The following is a 24,183-nucleotide window of genomic DNA, read 5'->3' as shown; positions in this document are numbered from 1 at the left end:
AAAAGGTAACACCTTCAATGGAAAATGACTTATGTAAGACATAATAAACAGTAACTTGTCAAATGTAAGAGTAGACTGAACCTTTCCTCTAACGGTAGTGGCTCATATTAGGGATCATGGAGGTTTGGGCTTTTCTGGCCAAAAATATCACCCAAACACCAGCTTCATAATACACTATCTGGCATCTTGGCAGTATTGGTTAGGTATAACCAAGCCCAAAAGTGCCTCCTGTACAACCCTAAATGCATCCAATAGATTGTTACAAATTAAAAAAACATTCAATGGAATGTTCTACTGACTAACTGATACCTTCAGGCAAATGTATCTTAATAACAGCTAAGCCTATGGGCTTGATTTTTTCACTGTTCGACACAGCTTCATCCTAAGATGTATGCCTTTTGGCATACCGCAGTACGTGCAATGCATGCATCATGGACGTACTTTTGTCTTCCTTTGTGTCCCAACCCAAGGTGTCAATTCACGGTAGTGTGATGCATGGTCTCCCTATGCTTGTAAACGGGAGTCATACATATTTTATGTGGTGACTGGATTGATTGCAGAGGTGCTTCTAATACCGTTCTTCACTTGTACACTGTGTAATGGGCTAAAAATAGGTGAAGTGAAGCATAAAGCATCCTACTTCACCTTCGAGTCAGTAATTGATAGTTGGGGTGCACGAATCGTCCGTACTTTTGTGGCAACTGGAGTGATTGCAGAGGTGCTTCTAGTACTGTTTTTTATTTGTATCACTGTGTAACGGGTTGAAAATAGCTGAAGGCTAAGTGTAATGGCCTTGATAGCTGGGGTGTGCATTCAGGCAAAAACATTAACTCCTCCATCCTTTCTTTTGATGCAGCGTACATGGGTTCACCTGTCATAACAATGTTTCAAAAAAGTAAACAAACAGGAATATTAAGGACCGTAGAAAAAAGTATGGAAACAAGGAATATCACTACTGCAGATATACTAGTGAACATTTAATCCCCAATTTAGTCTATAATCAAACTATTTTTCACTCTATACTTGTTATTATAACTATGAATAGATTACTGTTATGTGCATAATGTCTTGTGTAGGTTTCAATAACTGATCATGAAGGGAAATCAAACCTTGGTCTGCCCATCTATGAAGTCATTGAGAAGTTGAATAAGATATTACAAGTGAGTAAATATTATGCACATAATCATAAAGTATTGTAGTACGTGATACATGCTTTTGCTAAAGGTTAATGGAATTTCCAACTGACCAATTATTTAATTGATGCCTGTAGACAATCACAGCAAACAATATTGCTGTTAAACCTGATTGTTACAGATAGATGTCACTTAGGTCTGAGACAAGCTACGGCAGGAGATGCAATAGTTGCATATCTTTACTTTTCTCTCATAGACTCATAGGACAAAGAGATTTATTCGCAGGTGTTAATGAGCTTTGGTGTCACACAAAAATGAAATAGGAGTTGTTCATAATTTTTGCACCTTGCCCTTAGCCGTTGATGTAAGCAGGTTAATTGCATACTGTGCTATGTATATCTGCTATGTAATAGGCAGAACATATCTAAAATGGTACCCCAAATGATGATTAGAGCTACAGGTTCATTTTTCACATGTTAAGATGTTGCTTCAGCCTGGCTGGTGCTTTCTGGCATATGGTAGCACATACAATGTAATACCTTTGTCCTCCTTTGTGCCCCATTTTTTTGCTGACAGCGCAAAACGTCAATTCACTGTAGCACATTAGTGGTTTTGTGAATTAAAGAATAATTGTTTGTAATTTTTGTGCCATACCTCCACCAGTTGAAGTAAGCAGATTGGTTGGGGTATAGCTTCACATGTACATGTGCATGTATGTTGCTGTTACTTTTCTGCTATGTAACAGGAAGAACATAGTAAACTATGCAAAATGGCTACATCACTTAATTATCAATCAGTAGTTCAAGTATAGAATCCCCCTGAAAATAATACAAGTCTCCCAAAATTCTGCCTTTAAAAATCATCCTAGAAACATCTTACATGACAAAAATCACATTTATGAAATAATGTTAGTCCATCTAACATCAAATAGAGCATCAGTAACAAGAAAACACTTACAGATGGCTGGATATAGATTTTAAAAGAATCACCAAAATTCAATATTTTGTCAGCCTGCTTACCTGACCACAGTCGCAACAAGGCTGGAGGCCAAACGAAGCAGCGCTTAGCCACCATTTTGGATGTTCCTTTTAGGGTTCTGACAAGTGTGTGCCCTCTGTGCCTTGTCCTTCCTTTTATCTTCAGTCAGGCTAGTCTTCTTCTTTCTTCATGCAATGAAACCATATTTAGGTGTTAATATGTCCTATCAACTTGTTGTCTAGAGGCCGCAAACTTATTGAAGCACTTACGCTCAGTAGATACCTGTAACTTCACGATAGGTTCAATTCCACTCCTATTAATGTGATCGTGGTTGATTAATAATGATCCAGTACCAACCACACCTCTTAACGATCTATCATGATAACACACCTTGTTATTATTGGCCTAGCTGTATTCATAGTGCTAGCAGAATGAAATAGTGACACATCCTGGTAGTAGGTGAAAGACTGACTCGAGATACTCTAATACAGCAGTCACCCTAGTAGAACAATCGCAGGTGTATAGTTGTATGCTATAACAAAAAAATTAAACAAGCAAACTAGTATATAAAAATTAAATAAAAAATAAAGTAGGGATCCAAGCAACAAAAAAGTGAAACAAGAGATGAATGATAGTATTACAGCATATATAGCCGCTATGCTTTTCCACCATGCTTTTCCACCATGCTATGCTGTAATACCATCATTCATCTCTTGTTCTACTTTTTGTTTCTTGGATCTCTACTTTCGGTAATTTTAAAATAATTTTAAATATGCTAGTTAGTAATTAGTATAAGCATGTTTTGTCATGCCATTCATAGAAATTACACCATTCTTTTCTTGATGTTGTTATAGAAGTACATTATGATATTATTATTTTACCAATAGTAAACACACAAGTGTAAAATTCCTAATCTTGTATACATACACACATACAAAATGTTAGTATCTGTTTTGAGAGTTATGGTTTTTATTTAGATGTCAATGGAAGACTATTGTGCCCAAGGTGAAACATGAAGCAAAGCAACAAAAAATACAAATAATGATTGGTCTATTAAAAAAAATATATATATATATATATACCACTTTCATACCTCACTTCAAAGGGAAGAGAAGGTGTATAAGTGGTATAATAGCACTGCTAGCAGTGCTCAGGAATGCAGTAACGAGAATAGGAGGTAGTATATACAAGTTATATCCCTCCTAGGAGTGATATAACTTGTATATAGTACCTCATTAATGCATTCCAAGCATTCTCAGAAATCATTTAATTTCTTTGATGAAACTGTGTGATCTCCTCTCCTTTAATATAGCGACACTTCACAGGATCGATAGTGGGTTTTAGTTTTTGTAAAGTGAGCCAAGGAATAGATCATGGACTTGGGAAAAAAGATAGTTCATTGTTTTACTGAATGAAGAAGGTCACAGGTTAGTTTATATTACGTGCAATAGTCACGTGGGGATGTCCCACAGACACTGGGCGTAGCGCTTAATTGATTTGGCCATTAGTGTTAATAGTATTCACTACTTTAGTTTATTCATGGCTAGTAAAGTAAGTACTTTAGTGTAGTTGAATCGTCTTTACATTGCCGTTTTGACACCTGGCGCGATGTCACACACTCGTAGTGACTGGGCGTGGCGCTTAATTGGCTAGGCCATTATAGCGCTGTAAACATATTCACTGCTTTAGTTTATTCATGGCTAGTATAGTAAGTACTTATAGTGCACTTAAGCTTCATTATGAGCTGTTCAGCTCGTATTTAGACTTCCTGTGTTTAATTGCGTACCCACAATCGAAGCGATCTGCATGCTCGTGACGATACACTTACGTTCGGCCTCTCAGCCGTGCCTTGTCGTTGCTTTTACGACGTTACCCACACTCGAAAGTCACATGGTCCCATATAAATACACTCGCAAAGCATTCCTACAGTTTCCATGTACACTTGCAGGTGATTAACCCAAGTGGAATGTATTAGTTGTATGGGCACTTGTGATTTGCCTGAAATATACACACTCGCACTCGGGCACAGTGCGAGTGTGTATATTTCAGGCAAATCACTCGTGCCCATGTTACAACTACTACATATATACAGTGCGCGAAATAACATTCCGGACACTGACAATTTCTGGTCAATTACACTAGTTGTCAGGCCATAATTGAATTTGTCTGGAAATAGAGTCCTTTCAAGGTTTACCACTGAGTTTAGAGTGTGATATTAGGCTAGGAGGGAGGCCAGACATAGTGACATTGGCATGTAATTGAGTTATGTGTTTATGGTTTGTGGTGTGGCCACAAAGCCATGTCCAAGAGACCAACAGGTTACAGTACACATGTTGTACTTATAACCTGTTAGCCATCACTAGCTTTTACTTGTGGTATTCATCTGTACACCCAATTTGTATTTTGAGCTAGAATGAAGTCCATTTTTACAATTTATGTTAGAGACACTATTTCATAGCAGCAATAGTAAAGTTTGACTACATAGCTATAGTACTACTGAGGTAATTTTCCTAATGACTCTTTTCCCACAGATATTCCTGTAACAGCACTGAATTTATAGGAGCTGTTATATGTGACCAGATACCTAAATGCTGTGTTTGTCTGATCTGTCATTGTTAGTGAGTGGATGAATAGTAATCAGTTGTACAGTACATTATATTGGTGATCCCATTGCTTGAAACAAATAATTTTGACAAAACACATACAGGAAAGGAGAAGCACAGAAAGTTTTAAACGTCCGGACAAACTGATTTATGTCCTATCAACTTTCATGTTGTCCTGACAGTGTGTCAGTACATGTCTAAAAAGTTATTTCGTGCACTGATATATAATATTATGTAGTAGCAGCTGTGGTGGCATCAAGTTATAACAAATTTTGTATTTTTGTAACTTTGGATAATATTTATGCGCATGTGATCTTTATAACTTGTTTTCCCATTTTTAATTATACACTCTGTTACCGTCAGTAATATTTTAAAAATACATTGATGTTTTAACCACATGTCAATATATTTCCATGAGTAATGATGTATGTCGTAATAGTAAGAATTTTACATTTGTTACAAGTTATAAGGATATTGAGTGTAATTTTTAATTTTCACCCTAAGGTTCCTTCCATGGCCCATTTACATAATAATTGTAAAGAATTGTCACGAATTACATAGCTGCAGGAATCAATAATTGAATCAAGGACACCTATGTATATAATTTATTCAGTCCACTCATATATAATACACAATCAAGGTGATGGCATGGTGTAGAAGGCTGTCTGCAACATGAAGTATACAATATATGGAAGGAATAAGGAGGCATAACTGGGCACTGGAACATGCATAAGTGTTCACAGATACAAAGTGGTTTTTTTCCTTAGTTTACATTCTATTGCATGTCTGTCATTGACGGGTAATGAGACACTAATTGACCAGAAAAGATTGCTCTTGGAGGAAAATTATTGGAGACAATGGATTTCAAGACTTTGAAATTGTTTGCACATAATATACATATATATATAGCATATTATGCATGTAGCAAACATTCATCAATTAAAGTTCTGCACAGTTTCCTACCTGTTAATATGTTATCTTATGATGTATATAAGCAATTCATGCTGAATGGACTAAAGTAGGGTTAAACAAATAGTTTTTACTATCCAGATTATCCTGAAGAAAATCTTTCCAAATATCCTACGGAGGTGACATCACCACTTGCTATAAAAGCATTGTATATTTTGTTGTGAATGTTTGTTGTACTAGCTATGAACCCTTAAATGAAATTTATTATGTTTGTAATAACATTTAACTGCATGTGGTAGCTAACTGAATCTAGCTACCTATCTATCTACATTAGTTTGTCTGTAGGCTATTTTTGCCGGTTTTAAATACAGGTACCGGTGTTGTGAACTACCTTCCCGTTGGGCTCTTCATGTATTTAATTACCGTAGCAGGCCTCTTAACTAGGCTACTAGGAAATGCGTATTTCTTCAACTCGAAGAGGGGCATGTCCCTACATATGCAAACAAAAATGAATTGAGGTTTCATAGAAAAAACACTATAGACAAACAGTTGAGTAGATACTACTGTGTTACTGTGCATAACAAGTTGATTTGTTCAAAATGCATTTCCTTAGCAATGTATTTAGAGAATTACAAAATAATTCACCAATTATGAAATGCAAAATACAATGACTATTAATTTGATAATTCCTGTATGCATAATTACTTTATTACAAAATGTAAGCCTTAGTTAAATTATTTTCCAACTATATAATTATCGCCTGGTTTTTAGAAGTAGCACGCAACATAAACTTGTTTATTATGTGTGTTTGTATACAACTATGCACGATGGCTATGGATCACCATTAATGCATGCATTAGTTAAGGAGTGTCAATTGTGTGCAGGTACTGTTAAATACTACATATGTCAAATTGTTTGTGAAGATGTTCACATCTTAAACTTTCTATACTGGAACTGAGGGAAGAAGAGACTGTCCATGATGTAATCAGTATACTTTCCTTCTATAATCCCTTCTGCTTGATAGCCATATTGTGGTTTAGCATGTAGACAAGGAATATCATCAGTATCCCACATTGGCTTCTCCTCAATTTCTATCACCTTTCCATTGATCTTCATCAACCCATCCCCAACATGTGCTTCTCTATGGAGGAACTGACCTGTATGTATTAAACAATGGAGTGTTTAGTGTAGTAGTTTATATGACTACTCACCCATTATCCCATGACAATCACTGCTTATGCCACTATCATCCATTACCATCAAATCAAGATGTTCATTGACAAAGTTGATCTTGAAAGACAGTCTGGGCTTCTTTATTGATACTATCAAACTGGGAGTGTTCCTATTGGTCAATACCTGTCCTAGTTGTATAGTAGCAGTAGAGTTGTCAACCAGAACATGTACTGGACGATCAGTGATCACAGTCTTACTACCATCAAGGAGTATACTTCTGTCGCTAGCTGAGATAGTGACCGTTGTGATGTGTTTAGACCGACAATCACCCATACAGTGATCTGGCTGTACCATGATCCCAATATCTCCCAAGAATGTGGTGTACTCTTTTAAGGTGCTGTCTTTCTCAGGAGCAATGAAATAAGCATTGACGTTGATGTTAGGATGAGAGATTAGGTTGAATATAAAGTTAGCTAGTCCTTACATACTGTAACATAGTTGTTGTCCAGTTGATAGTGGAACAGTAAAATGAGGGTGTTTGTTAGCCAGTGATGTAACTGCATGAGCAAAAAATTGTGTATATACAGTACCGCTCAAACACAACGTTGTCTCGCGAGAGTGCGAGCGATTAAAAAAACTTGCTGGCGTGGCACCTGTTTCATTCACGAGTTTTCATCCCAAACGAAACAGGATGAATACTCTCGAGCAAAACAGGTGTCATGTCCTTTAGTTTTTAAAATTACTCTTACTCTCACAAGATGACATTACATTTGAGAGGTACTGTACATTCATCCAGAGATATATTGTGTTTTTGTACAGTTACTGCCAGTTAGGATAGGTGTGGGCAATATACAGTTATTGTGTAATAGTATATTTAAAACAAATAATTTAATATTTAACTTTCGTTAATACCGCATATGGATATACTGAGAATACTGGAAATCACAAATATTATTATTCAAACAGTATTATGGCAGAATTCGTTAGCAAGAGTGGAGCAAAGAGCATAGCATGGCACTACTAGATGCTCAATGGCAAATATGGTCACCTATGTTGATATTGATCAATACTGCCCACCCTGGCCTACAGTGCAAGTTATTACAAAAAGTGTACATGCACAGATAAATATTGCCTATATATTATATTGTACATATTGCAAATGTATGGTTTTTAACTCCATCATAACAAGAGTTAAAAATAAAGGTCAGAAGTTATTGTCCATGATGTGGAACTAAGTCTTCTCCATTGTTAACCATATAAATTTTTGTGGCAAGAACATATGGCCATGCCTTTTAACTGAAGCCTTATGTTTCCATCCATTATGGTAAGATGTGTAGGGGAGAACTTCCTCTCATTATCCTCTCCCACATTTGTATGTAAGCTATAAATATTGTAGTCACTCTGATGTGTGAAGGTGCATTTTTGGTGCAAATGTTTCGAGCACTATTCCAATTCAAGCTGTATAGTACCATCGTATTCAAATATAGCGATGGGTTCTGATTTGTTACAAAATATACAGATTGTGTAGTAGTATAATATACTATTTTTTGAGCTCCATACTAAGTTTATCAAGGACAGTATTTGTTGAAGGATAGTTAGGATATGTAACAAAACAATTGTGCAAATTACAAATGCATTTGATATCTGTTTCTTCCTGACAACGTTGACTTTCTCAAGAGACTCACACCATTGTTGTTCAAATAAAGGAAAAGCTGGAGAACTTAATTGCCCAAATTCCTATTAGTCCCCAGCAGTCTCCTCTAACTATATTTTCTGCAGGAGCTGTTGATATTCACTGACAATAAATTCTTTTGTTAGTGACATGCACAGGTCATACCCCCTTCATTTAAACTACTGTATGTTGAACCATGGATAAATCTAGGACATCACCAAGAGAGCAGACACGTATCTAGATGCTTGCATGCATTTACAATTAAGTTACATTGTCATACCTTCATTAATTGTCATAGTATCCAAATTAGCCCAGAAAGTAACATCCACATCCACGAATGCATACCTATAGGCAGCAAAAATACAGTACATGCCTCATTCAGTGGTACAGTACATATGCATGCACATGATACTCACGGCTGTGATTCCATCACCAGTATACACTTACCTAAAAACAATAGGCCACTTCCTGCAGGTGGTGCATGCAGTCCAGGTAAGAGCTATTGTCATTTTTTCAGTTCTGTTAGTGTGTGTGGCAGCTGTCTGTCAAATTTTGTAAATTCAACGAAATATTCTATGATCACATTGTGTAACTCACATCATCGGTACACTGTGTTTGATAGTCTGGATCTGAAGTAGGATTAGAAAATGTTCCAACTGGAGTGGTACCATCAGCTGCTAATCTTCCTTGTATCATAAATTTTATCCTCTATAGTCCATGTTAGTTGTCCCACCTTGCAGTGTGACTGTAAGAAACACACAGCAGTGTACATGTGCATACTTATCCGCTATGTCTGACTGTGCTTACTAGTGTAATTCTGTCCACCAATGTAACAGTCAAATGTAAAATCACTTAGATTAACAGCAAATGGCAGTGGATCAGTAGAAGGAGAGTTTGGGCTGTGTTGTGGGACAATATCTCCACAAGCTGACAATGGTGCTCCTTCTGGTCTACTATCCACAACCACAATAAGTTCTAGAATACTACTGAGTATAATAATATACTTGAAAGTGACCTTCACAAAATAGAAGAAATGATATATTATTGGTATTATTGTGTCACAACACTTACTCCAGAACCACACTAGCACTGCTACTAAGCCAGCCAACTAATCATTCTGCGTGTATGTGATAAATTATACTGTAGAGACATGTGTACTTTAGGAGGGAAGCAGTTGATAAATAATGGGTGACCCACATAACCAAGAGTCCAAAACACCATCATGAATATATGTAACTATGTGTCTATGTCATCAGGCGCTTATAAGTAGAGGTGTACCGATAATCGGATCGGCTATAATATCGGCCACCAATATGGTACTTTTTACCAATATCGGTATCGGTACAAAACAGTAGGAGGACCGATATCGCTACCGATATTTATACACTAGCAATAGTTTGTACATAAACGGATTGTGCATTGGTTTTCTACGTTATTCATGTGGCTCTTTAGTGCCAGTGGCTTATTGTTCACGCTGAAACAAGCGCTACGCTACGAGAAGCCATGTAAATACACGCGATTCTACTGTCTGTTGCTGGAAAGCTTATCACAGTCTTTATAAATGAAGCAGTTAGCTATAGAGTTCCTTGTAATAAAAGGAAGGCTCACAGGATAACCAAGGAAACTTGCTGTACCAGTTTTCTCACAAGCCATTAGAATGCAGAGTAATGCAGAAATATCCGTATAAGGCTTCATGGGAGTATACATAAAAATGTTTGTGGGTGCCTAATTGTCTGGATTGCACAATAGAAACCCAAGCTGTATACCACCACAGGCAGAGTATAGCAATGAATACATGCACATGTTGTAGGGTAGGTAAATGTACACTTTTAACTATAATGCAAATATCGGATCGGTTATCGGCTTCTTTTGGTGGCATCAATATCAGATATCGGTACATGCCAAAAACTATAGGGACCCGCCGATTATGCTCATAATTTTACCTATTATGCTATGCTGCACTGCTCAAAAAATTACCTATTATGCTCAATACTTACTCAAATTATGCCCAATTATTTATGCCTCAGTTCTCATACTCTACTAATAATTTCCAGTTTATGGATAAATAATAAGTGGCTGAAGCACAAACTTACTTGTCAAAATGCGTATCACAAAAAATATCGATATACTCTAATAGAACAGTCAGCTATGTGGTTGTTCTATTAGAGTTACTGACTGTTCTATTAGAGTATATCGATCTTTCTGTGATAACTATTTTAATAAGCAAGAATTCATACTATTACACAAATGTTCTACCTATTATGCTAGCATTATGCTCAATGCTTTCAGGCACCTATTATGCTCATAATTATGCCAGCATAATCGGCGGGTCCCTACCAAAAACCCACATCGGTACACCTCTACTTATAAGTGCGGAATTGCCAATTGCCAAAGGGCAAGTTTGCACTTTTGACACTTATAAGCTCCTGATGTCATACAGCACATATTAAGTACACTTCAATTACTGGTGAAAGTTATTATTCAAAGACTAATGCAGCACTCAACAAACCAAATAATCAGTTCTATTGTACTTTCTGGTTGGCTTCTTTGGAGAATTGTTATTCAAACTGCTTTAGTTTTCCCCATCAGATTATCAGTATTAAAGTGTCAATGCAATATGTAGGTAGTTTGACTATAACTGTAGTTTCATTAGCAATTTAACATGGCGTGTGTGTGTGTGATCCATTGTGCTCTTTGCTTCTCATAGCTGTGTTATGCACATGGATGAAGTGTGCTAAAGCAAATACAATTCTAACACAATGCAATGAGTTATGCATTTACTAATAGTACTCTGTTGTCTATATGCAGTCTATTTGTGTAGTACCATAAACACCTAATTTATTCCCTCAGTGATTACTATTATTGAGCAAAGTGCATTACATATACACTTTGTAGATGCATGTCCTCATATAAAGCCTGGGATCTTCATTTCCTTCCCTCCATGTAGACCAGCAAACGAATATCTGGCTTCCAGGTACCTTATAGCTGGTAATTTTCGAAAGGTTTTTATTTTCGGATATTTCGAAGAGGCCCTTCTCTTCGAAAATAAATCCCCACGTCCGGTTGTTTTTCGAAAATAAATTTCTACAAGTGAAAGCAACCGTCTAACCGGCTTTTGGTGATTCGTTCGTGTATTCCTCGAGTTTTAGCTTAGTATTGCTGATGATAATGGGTAAACTGTATCATTACTGTACCAATAACCAGAAAACAGGTGATCCAGAATGGTAATTGATGCCGTCTGCTCTACAATCTATGGTGATTATAGGATACTATGAGCTAGCTATGATCGTGCCAGTGAGTTCACTCCACCCGAGACTCCCTCAGTCTTCTCTCCAGTGCACAGGAATGGGGATTATTCCATCAGTAAGTCAGTTTTCGGGAAACATTCACGCATCTTCATAATTTACGACATGATTCAGTTTCCGTTCATTTGAAATCCATTCGGACTTCGAAATATGCACTCTTCGAAATTAAACTTTTGAAATCTTTCGAAATTCATATTTTGCTTCTTGTACGAAAATTTCTGTTTCGAAAATAACCCGCTATACGGTATTTATAGTTTGGATAGGTCCAGAGATATGCTTGACGTTTAATCGAATTCGAGTCATGGTAAACATCATTATTGTAATGGTAAGGATAGAAAACATTCAGTTTTGAGCACATGGGATTAGAAATATCTCACACAATTGATAATAAGGATTTCTTTAGCACATTAATTTTATGTCATTCTAGTTTCAAACAAACCCACAGCATATACTACTGCTGTATATGCAACTGAGCATTTCACAATTTCTGTTGACTTCTGTAGTTTGCATTTGGGTTGGAGACTTTTTTTATATACAGCACCTGCATTGTACCCCACCTGATTATATAAGTCACTCAGTTTGTCAAACATATAATAATGTACTTACAAGTATTTTGCTAATCGATAGCCATTCATTTTTGTCAGTCTAATTCACAGCACTATTTTTAATGAAGAAGCCTAATATTAACATTACCCTATATATAGAATTATAGTGTTTTAATTAAAGGTTATTGGTAATACACTGTATGTATGTTTAAGAGACACAAGTTAGAGATGATTCACTTCATTGTTCCACTATCAACTGGACGAAAACTATGCTATAGCATGCAAGGACTGGACAACTGTATTCAACTTTATCTCACATTCCCTAATAAATGTTTAGTTATTCCTGAGAATGAAATATACAGATACCATTATCATGGAATCATAGTACAACCAGGTCACTGTAAGGGTGAGTGCAAACCTGAAGACACAAGGATGATCATCTTAGCTAGTGACAGAAGTTTCATTCTCCATGGCAGTAAGACTGTGAACAGATTGTCCAGTCATTGTTCTAATAGAAAACTCAACTGCTTCCATTCACCTGGGACAGGAAGTGACAAATAAGAAACCATCTAGCTTGATAATAGCAGTCAAGACGCCTAAAATATCCCTCAGGATCAGCTTTGTCAATAAACATCTTGACATAATACTACATACTTCTTAATACGAAAGGAATGAGTATAATCTTTAAACAATTCATTTGACAAAATAGTATAAATTACATACAATATTTACAGCAATTATAGTCTCCCTAACACAGCATCTCTGACTAACAAACTAACAGCAGCCGAAGGCATTACTTTCAGGTAAGTGACAGTCAAGCCTGGGAAGAGATTATGAACTTGTATTCTTTTTAATAAAATTTATCAAAGATAATGACTGAGCCTTATTTGCTCCTTGCTGCATTGAATAAACCTGCATTCTTCTCCTTATTACATCCAATGGGTACACAACCTAGTATAGGAAAACTTGTTAGCAAAATACGCATGCGCTGTATACACAATTACAATCAATAAATGTAATGAAAAATTAGGAGCTTTATATTCGAGTAAGGATCACAGAAATAAAAAGCAATGAAACAAGGAAGGTTGCCTACACCTAAAGCTATACTAGTGCACATTCCCAAGTCATGGCCATACAATTACCATCGACAAGCTATATAACTGAAGTAAGAATTATATGTGTACAAGAATTGCTGCAGGTGTAGGTAACCTCCCATGATACGCACTATTTTCACTCCTGCCATCACTAACTAAAAGCAATGTGGCCATTTTGTTTCATTATCAGCTGTGTTCTGCCCACTATACAGCTATTCATACCAGAAACAGTGCAACAAGACCCTACCCACTCACTTCAAATGTAGGAGGCATGGTAAGAAAATTATGGATTATATCCCATGGCCAGCATAAGAAAACATTGAAATAACATCCACCAATTAGCAATTACAAGCTAGTTGAGAAATGAATAGACACAAAGGCAAATCAATTTTGCATGCAGCAGATAAATAATGTCTTAAGCTAGACTGTCTAGTAAAGAAATTAAACCTGTAGTGTTAACCAGTATAGTTATGCTTGGCTGGGGGTAATTAGTCGGTCAGTAAAAAAATCCAATTAAATCATTTTTCTCGTAGCGATTTATTGGTTAATGCTCATCTGAATGCATTCCCCAACTATCAATTACTGACTGGAAAGTGAAGGCACCACAAATGAAGAACAGTAGGAAAATGCCTCTGCAATCAATCCAGCCACCATGAAAAATACGGATGATTCATGTGCCCCAATTTTCAATTACTGACGAAGTGAAGTGGCCACTATGTTTTATTTTCAGCTATGTTCAGCCTGTTACACAGCGTTACAAGTTAGGAGAAGCGCCTCTGCAATCCATCCAGTCTCTGTGGAAAATATGGACGATTCCTGCTACAAACGTAAAGAAGCTATTGTGCTACCACGAATTGATGCCTTGGGCTGTCAGCAAAAAAAATGGGACACAAAGAGGGACAAAAGTAAGTACATGATGTGTACATGATGTGTGCATTGTATACATAATGCTGGAAATGGAGCACTCTGATACAGTTGGCTCCATTTCCAGCAAATAAACTCTTCAGTCCTTCCTTCTGCCACACCCCAGTGATATGTTTTACAATTGACAACTGTTTACCAGTAGCAGTCTAACAAAATAAGAATACATCAGACTATGTATGTATGTATGTGTACTGCATAATTATGTTGGAGGCTTAGAAAATACTGCTGATATTTACTAGAGTTCCCCATTATAAGCATTACCTGTTGTAGGATTTTAACTTTCTCTAGTGGAGCAGTGGCAGTCCTAGATACTACACCACCAAATCCACCAGCTACAAACGCACGCCAGATAGGGACCGATGCTGGTGGCAGAGGGGCTGGTGCCAGGTCTGTCCCAATATCAACTGATGCACCTACACATAACAATAATGCATAGTGTATGTACTAATATATGTGCACTCACATACCTGCTGCCCAGAGTCGAACTATAGACCTCACATGCGGTGATGGGTGGGTGGCAAAGAATTCACAGAATTCATTAAAGTTCACTTCTCCATTAGCGTCCTTGTCGGCCTGAGATATGATTACATATAACTCCCGGTCTGACAACGTTACACCTAACTTCTAGAAAACAGTTCCCAGTTCTGAAGAATTGATTTTACCACTTTTGTCCAGATCAAAATGGCTGAAAATTTGACCAAGTCTTTGTAGATAGTATTCACAAAAAGCATCAAATGTAACTATCCCATCAGAAGACGTACTTAAGAAATCTTTGATCGTTTCATCTGTTGCAGGTACAGACAGTTTATGGCAGGCAGTTTTAAACTCATCAAGTGATATTGTTTTACTGTGATCAGTGTCAATACTATCAAATAACTTTTTGAGTGTGTCCAGTGCAATAGGGCTAAGCATGTCTTTAGCAGGTGACTTATCCATCATAAAGATGATATCCAAAAATTACCTACAAATATTGTACACGTACAAAAGACACAGACACATACAAACACATGTCTAAGTCCTTGAAATTAGGTTAGGTAATCCTAAGGCTGCAGCACATGTTGCTGTCAGACCTTCAGTGCTGGTCACTGTAAAGCGCTAATAACAACAGTACACAGAGGCTCCAACTTTCACACCTTAAGTGTGATTCATGATTTAACTGTCAATCTCATCATCTCACACCAAACATTTGTGATCTCACGCCTTCAACTTCTTCTCATTCCCAGGATTTTCTTTACTGCCTATGCTTGACTTCAGGAATCCTGAGCAGGGGCACCAGGTAATCATTGCTGATTCCCAGGCAGCAAGCCAGGTGATGGCGGTTCCTGCCTGTACACGCCCGACAGACTAAAATACTGTACACTTGTGACTAGTGATATACTAGTCAGTGATGTATTTATGTGCAAACACTTTTACTAGGCCATGCTATTATAATGTCCTGGAGCACTGGTTATAATAGCATGATGCTGTTCACCTTGGTGAAGAGTCTCACCCCTAAGAAAGATCCAAGGTTGGGATATCTGACTACACACACAATCGCGAACACACACCACACTACCTTGCACACTGCACGTACACCACTACCACGTTTTTAAATCACATATATACACAATACATCATACAATCGGTTAATCTCATTTCCATCGAGATTGGTTGTTTAGGCCACTTTATGCCAGACACAATTGTCCAAGTGGCCAATGCTTGTGAAGTGACAAAGAAGACTATAAGATCCCAGGCTGCTTGCATTGCTGTCTCCTGCTCATACAGGATTTCTATTTCAAGAGCCTTCCCAGACTGGGATCTATCGATTTGCCTAAACTGAACTTACCTGCATGCCATATTTTTGTATTGTAATTTAATATTGTAAGTCTTGCCAGGGCTCCTGTACTGTCCACCCAGTGCATGGTACCCTTGAGTCGAGTCTAGACCCCTGTACTTATGTTGTATATTGTCTTAACAAAATAAGACGCCTTTCTCTCTCTCTCTCTCTCTATCATATAATCTAGTACATATGTACATGGATAACACAAACTTACCAAGAAATTCTAGTTCTTAGACAGTATGCGGAACAGAGTGGACCCAAAAAACGGAATGGTGATCGGTCTTTAATCTAATTAATACTCTCAGTTGTTTCTTGCGTGCACGCTGCAAATGGCTGATGGAGGGTTTTTTCAGGTGAGTGAATGTTTGTACTGTCTTCTTGTATTCTGTAACATTTGAACCTTGTGTTTTCGGTCATCTATACCTTAACCGTAAATGAAGCCTATCCTCCGGTGCATCAAAATATGTGACCGGATTTGCAAAAAGGTACCTTTTCAAGCACAAAATCTAACCTATTTTTTCGAACTTCAAAGCTTCATAACATTTTGATCATGGCATATAATTGCCTGAAATTTTCCATGGGTATAGCTACAGTATCTGGCTGCATTTTGGTACTAAGAGCAAGTTAATCAGTATAAAGAGTCAACTTTTACATCAATTTGTTTGCTGGTATGTAAAATGTTTGGAAAAGGTACCTTTTTACAAATCCGGTCACATATTTCCATCCATCAAGGAGCTACGCACCAAAATACAACTATGTAAATTTCGTGCATGCTCCTAACTCTTGACACTTGTTTATCACACCTGAAACAGTACTTCAGAAGTTGACTTAGAATTTTAAACACTGCCATGTTAACCTTGCATCTATTGTCCACTTCATACTTGATTTTGGGAGTCATAATAACCTTGTGTTATCGAGTTATGGGTATTTCAAATCAAGGTGTATTTCTGCAAATATCCTTTTAGACTGGTGCTTACAAAATTGTCCATAGCAAGTTGTTAACAAATGAAACTTGGTATAGTGTAGGGCTGCACCGATTCCACTTTTTACCGATACTTCAAATACCAAGTACTCAGATGGGAAGTATCTGCAAGTACAAGTACCGATACCAAGTACCTTAAAGTAGCTACTTCATAGTGCATTTCATGGTATTCTTGTACATGTTTTCAGTATGGTTCATGTTTATAATGAAGTAGCCAATCAAGAGTTACAAAGAAGGAAGTCACTGAAATGCAAACCAGTAGATATTCCAGTATTCTTCTGGAGAAGTGTAGATAATATCATAATGGTGCCTACAAAAACACAAAATATTCTAATACTGAAATAGTCACTTCTACCTGATTGCTCTATTAGAGTTATTGACTGTTCTATTAGAATATATCGATCTTCTCTCGGTAAAGCATTTTCACACGTAGGTTTCAGCATAGATCAGTAATTTTGTTGGTAGTTATTAGTGTTACACTTGATGCTTTTAGGCGTCCACTGTGCTAGTAAAATAAACAAGTACAAACGAACGTTATTTTATTCTCATACGTGATATGAATCGGTATCTGCGACAATATAATGGCCGATTCCGATACTTCATGAAAACAGCAGTATCAGCACAATACCGATACCGATACTAGAATCGGTGCAGCCCTAGTATAGTGGTAAGTCACAATTGTTCCTTTGCATTGTATTAAAATCAGCCAGATAGTGCTTTGAGTTAGGGAATAAGCATCGATTATCGAAGGTTTTTTGATAGTTTTGTCACACATGACCATAAATAATCACCTCATTTGGAAAACTAGCAACTTTTAAGCTGATTTTTTAGGATCATAGTATCATCATACATGAAACATTAATCACCTAAGATTTCAGGTAAATACGTAACTGGTTTTGGAGATATGACGTTAAATATTTGAAGTGTCTGGGGTAACTTTGTACATTTTAATTATGAAAATGGTTAGAATATACTAGACATTCTGATTCACTGCTGGCCGTACAATTCATGAAAATTAAATTGTGAAAATGGTGGGAAATGAGTAATCGCCAAAATTACATCCCTCTAAAAATACCGCATGTACATAAATACAGCCAAGCAGGATTATGTTTACAAGTAGCAAGTAAAACAAGAGGTTGTATACCTGCACCCATGCATTTAATCCCTATAGCTATATATACATAACAGGGTGTATATATAATCGGCTACAAGCTATATGATTGAAGTAGGCATTAAATCTAGGTTGGCTGTAGGTAATTGCTATGATCCTTACTCAAATCCTAGGACTAAGTGTTTAATTGGTACAAATACCTGTTGTAATCAATTCTGTTGTTGTAATCATAATTCTGTTTCATGTTATTTTTGTAGGGAACGAACACAGACCAGGATGCTCGGTTTGGAAACAAGCAGAAAAAGCTTATGAAGCTGTTGAAATTTCCACCAAATGTAGAAACAAAGGTAAACCGAATACTACACACCATTGCTACACAACACTGCATGATAATCTAATATATATGTATGTGTTCACATATATACGTATTGTATTATGTATTTAAACTCTGTATCCCGTAGTGGCAAGAAATTGGACGCTCAGTAAAGTAATAACGGTAGCAGACTCTGTGTATTGCATGGTATTACGTATGTGTTATTGATCAAGGTAACATTTTAAACTTTTATAGAGTAACTCATATGGGAGTGGTTTTATACATGCATGTTGATCTACTGATAATGATGTGTGTAGAATTTTCAAAATGTTTTACCTGAATTACTTTTTGAATGCATTTTGAAATCTTCTTCTAGTATCCTGACCCTAAGGTACTTCAGATGTACTTGACAGGATTTCTTCATGGCAAAAATGCCCGTATATTTATGGGGGAACTTTGGGAGCACCTGGATAGTGCACAGAACAATATTGGGGGCATCCCCACCAAAATGTTGGAGCAAAAGAAGGAGGAACTAAGACAAAAGAAAGTTAGACACAAACGTAACTGTCAGAATATAGTATAGTTTGTTTCCAGGTTGAAAAGGAAAGAATTCAAGCTAACTTAGAGAGGCAAGAAGCTAGTATTAAAAAGCAAGGGGAAATCACAAGGGCTATTCTAGAAGAGCGAGAAAGAGATGCAGCAAACAGGAGAGCAGAGGGAGAATCAAAACCTGCCAAAAGGGAGTTTAAGGAAGTAAAAACTGAAGATACTGAAACTGATTTGAAAAGACGAAGGTATCACTAAGTACAGTAGTGTCAAATAGTAGGGATCCTTCAAAAGAATATGGCTTCCGCAAGAAAAGGCCTGGAAAAATTGTCATAGATACGTATATTGAAAAATACTTCCACAGGAGAGTCTTGATATAAACAAGTAAATCCTCGTGAAGTAGTGCATATGTCCTTAAAACCAAGTTGATGTTGTGCTACTTCTAAAAACCAGGCGCCATGCAGCAAACAAATGTAACAGTTTACTGGGTGGGAATGGGTAAGGATGTCAGCAATCACTGCAGTCACTGTGTCACATGCCAACGTGCTAAGGCAACAGCCACTTATCTAGCTCCACTTCAGCCAGTAGTAGTTAGCAGGCCATGGGAACTAGTGGCAGTTGATGTCCTCAAAGTTCCAATGTCACCCCAGGGAAACCAGTATATGCTTGTGGTGCAAGACTACTTTTCGAAGTGGCCATTTGCTGTACCCTTGCCTGATCAAACAGCAAACAAGATGGGGCTCTTAAGGACCACGTGTTCACATTGGTTGGCCCTCCCCAGAGGCTACACTCTGACCTCCTCAGAAACTTTGAGAGCCAGAACTCAGCAAACTGTGCAAGACCTTTGGAGTAAACAAGGCCCAAACAACAACTTATCGCCCGATGAGTGATGGATTTTTACAATGGATGAACCGATCCATATTGAATCTACTTTGTGGCATGGTGGAGAAAGAGGGGACTGGGAAGAACACCTACAGCTACTCTTATATCTGTATAGAACAACAAAACATGCAACAACCGGCCTCTCATTGTATGAAGTTTTGTTTGGGTCGAACTCACCACCATTGAACTTTCCAACAGCAGGCACACTCTTACAACGAGACCCAGCGACCTACAGCTCACACTTGCAGGAAAAGTTCCTTGAATTGAGAGAATTAGAACATTGTGGGAACAGCAAATAGACAGCAACTAAACTACCATGGAAGAGAACATGTAAAATTGCAGGTTGGCCAAGAAGTTCGCCTGGACAATCCTACCAAAGGAAAACTAGACCCATGTTGGACTGGACCCTGGATAGTAAAGGAGTTGAAGATGTAAGAACACAGTGGAACAATAAAGAATAAAAGAATGCATCGTTCATGTCAATAGGCTGAGACCACTTTTGAGACCTGACCTAGCTACGTACGAAGTGAGCACTCTGAACCTGGGGGACAGTGGAGACCACCATTAATAGAGTATAATGGTGATGATCATACTGCTCCTGCCTCTCAAGGTGAACCCTCAGCAGCTCCTTAGTCTGGCCAGCCTGTTACCACCAGAAGCGGCCGAATTGTTAGACCTGTTGATTACTATGGATATTAACAAGAGTACACACATCCATTTTCATGCACATGCACCACATTGTAATAATTTGTAATCGTTGGTTTTAGGGGGGAGGGGGAGATATGTAATAGCATTACTCACACACATCATTATTGACCTTATGTTATCTCTAATTGTTATTAAGAGTCGTTGTGTGTGTGCTGCAAGGTTTACACCAATACTAGTATTGGTATCGGTGCATCACTAATACGTAGCTGAATTATACATACACATGATTACAATGTATATTGACCAATAAATGATGCATATGCGTACATACCTTTACCAGCATAACTGGTTTCTGCAGAGCTAGCTTCAGCAGCTTGAGTAGCAGGCAAGTTTTTTTATAAAATAAAATTCCTGTTAATTCATACAAATTACATTTGTTAATATATACCTCTTCCTACAAAGAATTAGATCTAGTAATTTTTGTCATATGCATGGTCACACAGCTGACATTTATAGGGTAGATATCAGGGCTGGAACAAATGTTCAAAAGCTTCGGAAGTTTTATAACCTTCGGAGGTGGTTCTATTCTTCCAAAGCTTCGTAACCATGGATACTGCTAAGTGTAATCAGTCAAAAAGACGTGTGCTACTTGGAAAAAGATACAAATATTGTTGCTAAAATCATGTACATGTAGTCTAAGCAGTTGTACTAGAGCCTGTACTATAGCTGCAACAAAGTGTGAGACCATATGGGTGTATACCCACCAGCTACGATCATTAATTACTAACATGACATATTCAAGCTTCAGTAACTTTCCTGCCAAAAGCTTAGGAGTGTAAAATTTGACCTCCATTATAACCCTAGTAGATACCCTAGTGATTCTGATGTTATAACTTAATGATTGTACATGTGTAGAACTCACCCTTAGTGAGTGAATTGTGAAGGAAGAACATACAGGACAGATTTCCCATGCTTCGTTCTCCAAAAATGCACGTAAATCATCCAACAGGTTCCTACAAATAGTTTGTTGATACATATAAACATTTATGTTACGTAAGATTAACCTGTGGTATGTCTTGAAATATTTCAAACTTTGCAGTCGAATGCTTTCTTGTAGGCTATCAGAACCTTTGCCACAAAATTCAATACCAAGTGATATTAACCTGCAACAAATCAGAGATACACTTATGTATACCATTAAAAAATATGACACACCTGTTCACAGTATCCAACACATGTATCATATTGTCATATGCAAAGTGTGCCATATCTGTAGCCACTAAAAATGGCTTTACTTTTTGTTGAACATCCTACAAGGAAATTTTAATGAATGTACTTACATACAAATACTGTACATACCTGCCAAATTCTGCTCAATCCCAGCTCCAACTTTTGTTTGACATATGTCTTGTTAAATAATATTTCATCACCATCCATTTCATCTCCACTGAGCACAGACTCTTCTTTTTTGTCTTTCTTCTCAACATTCTCATGCCACAATTTGATTTGGTAGTAATTCTTCATAATTTTCCACATGGCCTAGACAGGAACAAAAATGAAATATATGTAGTAATTACCAGTTACTGAGTATGTATAGTATGTGCACTGTATAAGGGTAGCAAATCCTTTTAGCACTTTTAATATCCCAGGTACAAACGTCCATACATATATACACAGATACATACATACATACATACATACATACATACATACATACATACTGTATTGCCTTAAAATTATGGCCGGTCTCGTATAAACGCCTGGTGCCATTTAATTGCGGGGGCATACAGCATCATAACATAAATAAATACTGGATCTCAAATAAACACCGGGTCTCAAATAAACGTCATTATTTTTAACAATTCCGGGCGGTGTTATAAATGATGAAGTGAAGAATGTTTTATAGAGTTCCTTGTAAGCTTGAATCTGTGAAATATGCTAAGGGAAACATCAAGGAGAATCCAGGAGAGTACAACACCAAAGTATGAAGTTGACTTGTGAATGCTGATCAGGTATATAATGCCGGTCTCGTTTAGTAGTCGGGGTAAAAAGTTGCCTGAAAGAAATAAACGTCCGAGCTGTAATTTGAGACAATACGGTACATACATACATACAAACATACATATATACAGTACATGTAATAATTGTAACATGGGCATGAGAGCTTTGCCTGATGTGTATGCCCGACTGCCCGAGGGCATACATATTAGGGAAAGCCCAAATGCCCCATGTTACAGCTAATATGTAACACTTATCAGGCTGATAGGGTGATCAATCACCCAAGCCAATACGAGTGCAGCCACTTACAAGTGCAGCCACTGGATGTATTATATATGCATACCTAAAATTTTCGATTATGGGTCAGCAGCTAGTACGTTCTGGTTACATTCGGTTACGATGAACGGACATATCCTAGAGATATCACGGAGAATTTCGGCTACACAAGTTTAATGTTTTAATCAATGCTATTGAATCGTTTATGGAATAATGAAGGAGTTTACTAAAGGCCTAAACAGGTAAGCTTGCTTGTAGAGTGGTTACTCTGTGCAGAGTGGTAGCTTTGTGATGGGAGCGTGTCCATATTTAAAAACGTGCGGAAACCATCGGTGAATAAGCTATAGCACTTAGTTCTCACCTTATTCCAACGTTTTCAACTCATTGGATGGTGAGGATAACAAAACGCTCTCTGTCTGAGTGGTTTTCATGGCGAAATCCAAGTCGTACATCCTAATCACGTGAGTATTAATTGATCCCACAATCAATTTCGGCATCAACGTCTATATAATCACTGCCCAGTTGCGGCCCAGTCTACATTTCGTTCTACATTTCGTATGTAGCCCAGCTAGCTGGGATACATACGAAATGTAGCCCTGGTGGCTCCTTTGATCTGAGGTGTGAAAGTGTTACTTGCAATAGTGCATGAGGGATGTATGCCTGACTGCCTACATTTCAGGCAAAGCCCAAATGCCCAGTGTTACAACTAAGACGTAACATTTCCCATCCGTATCAGGCTGATAGCCTGTAAGGGCAATCAATCACCCAAGCCAATATGAGTGCAACCACTGGATATATTATAATTATATGCATGCCTAAAAATTTTGGTTATGGGTCAGCAGCTAATACGTTCTGGTTACGCTTGGTTACGATGAATGGGTAAATCCTAGAGATATTATGTAGAATTTCAGTTATGTGAGTTTAATGTTTTAATCAGTGCTATTGAATCGTTTATAGAATAATTATGGAGTTTGCTAAAGGCCTAGATAGGTAAGCTTGCTTGTAGAGTGGTAATTTCATGCATGATGGGGTTGTGGTTCGTATTTGGAAAAGTGTGGAAATGATTGGTGAATAAGCTATAGCACTAGCTCTCACCTTAGCCCAACATTTTTCAACTCATAGGATAGTGAGGATAACAAAACGCTCTCCATCTGAGTGCGAAATCCAAGTCGTGCATACTAATCATATGAGGATTACCCCACAATTGATTTTGGCCTTACCATCTACATAATCACTGCAGCCTGGGCTACATTTTGTATGTAGCCCAGCTAA

General features: G+C 37.5%; 3 protein-coding genes, 1 long non-coding RNA gene and 1 pseudogene across 7 annotated transcripts in view; 2 read left to right on the top strand and 3 right to left on the bottom strand.

Moving 5' to 3' along the window:
- Positions 1-5,577, top strand: part of LOC136249371 (uncharacterized) — a 40,431-nt gene extending 34,854 nt beyond the window's left edge. For both annotated transcript variants that reach the window (XR_010698179.1, XR_010698178.1), the window contains 2 exons: positions 1,077-1,160; positions 4,643-5,577. This is a non-coding gene — a long non-coding RNA (uncharacterized lncRNA). The remainder of the gene's footprint in view (positions 1-1,076; positions 1,161-4,642) is intronic.
- An 807-nt stretch (positions 5,578-6,384) lies between these two features.
- LOC136251739 (inter-alpha-trypsin inhibitor heavy chain H5-like) lies at positions 6,385-9,394 on the bottom strand. Its single transcript, XM_066044163.1, has 5 exons — positions 9,066-9,394; positions 8,916-9,010; positions 8,749-8,813; positions 6,835-7,353; positions 6,385-6,780 (listed from the first exon to the last, which is right to left on the bottom strand). The coding sequence occupies exons 4-5, from the start codon at positions 7,148-7,150 to the stop codon at positions 6,551-6,553; spliced, it is 546 nt and encodes a 181-aa protein (XP_065900235.1). The 5' UTR covers positions 7,151-7,353; positions 8,749-8,813; positions 8,916-9,010; positions 9,066-9,394; the 3' UTR covers positions 6,385-6,550.
- Positions 9,395-13,278: 3,884 nt separating this feature from the next.
- On the bottom strand, positions 13,279-15,275 carry LOC136249368 (mitochondrial substrate carrier family protein C-like; annotated as a pseudogene).
- LOC136249364 (syndetin-like) overlaps positions 15,158-24,183 on the bottom strand; it is a 37,170-nt gene continuing 28,144 nt past the window's right edge. For all 3 annotated transcript variants that reach the window (XM_066041334.1, XM_066041333.1, XM_066041335.1), the window contains 6 exons: positions 21,997-22,176; positions 21,853-21,947; positions 21,702-21,800; positions 21,560-21,650; positions 20,969-21,048; positions 15,158-15,297 (listed from right to left, as the gene is read on the bottom strand). In XM_066041334.1, coding sequence (XP_065897406.1) covers positions 21,004-21,048; positions 21,560-21,650; positions 21,702-21,800; positions 21,853-21,947; positions 21,997-22,176 — 510 coding nt within the window. In that variant the 3' untranslated portion in view covers positions 15,158-15,297; positions 20,969-21,003. The remainder of the gene's footprint in view (positions 15,298-20,968; positions 21,049-21,559; positions 21,651-21,701; positions 21,801-21,852; positions 21,948-21,996; positions 22,177-24,183) is intronic.
- The window catches only part of LOC136249363 (serine/arginine repetitive matrix protein 1-like), a 107,135-nt gene continuing 101,925 nt past the window's right edge, over positions 18,974-24,183 (top strand). The window contains exons 1-2 of the mRNA XM_066041331.1: positions 18,974-19,108; positions 19,156-19,355. Of these exons, the coding sequence (XP_065897403.1) occupies positions 19,007-19,108; positions 19,156-19,355 (302 nt within the window). The 5' untranslated portion in view covers positions 18,974-19,006. The remainder of the gene's footprint in view (positions 19,109-19,155; positions 19,356-24,183) is intronic.

Source organism: Dysidea avara, chromosome 3 (genome assembly GCF_963678975.1).
Source record: "Dysidea avara chromosome 3, odDysAvar1.4, whole genome shotgun sequence".
In the NCBI taxonomy this organism is placed as follows: Eukaryota; Metazoa; Porifera; class Demospongiae; order Dictyoceratida; family Dysideidae; genus Dysidea; species Dysidea avara.
This window is presented reverse-complemented; position numbering and strand designations above follow the sequence as displayed.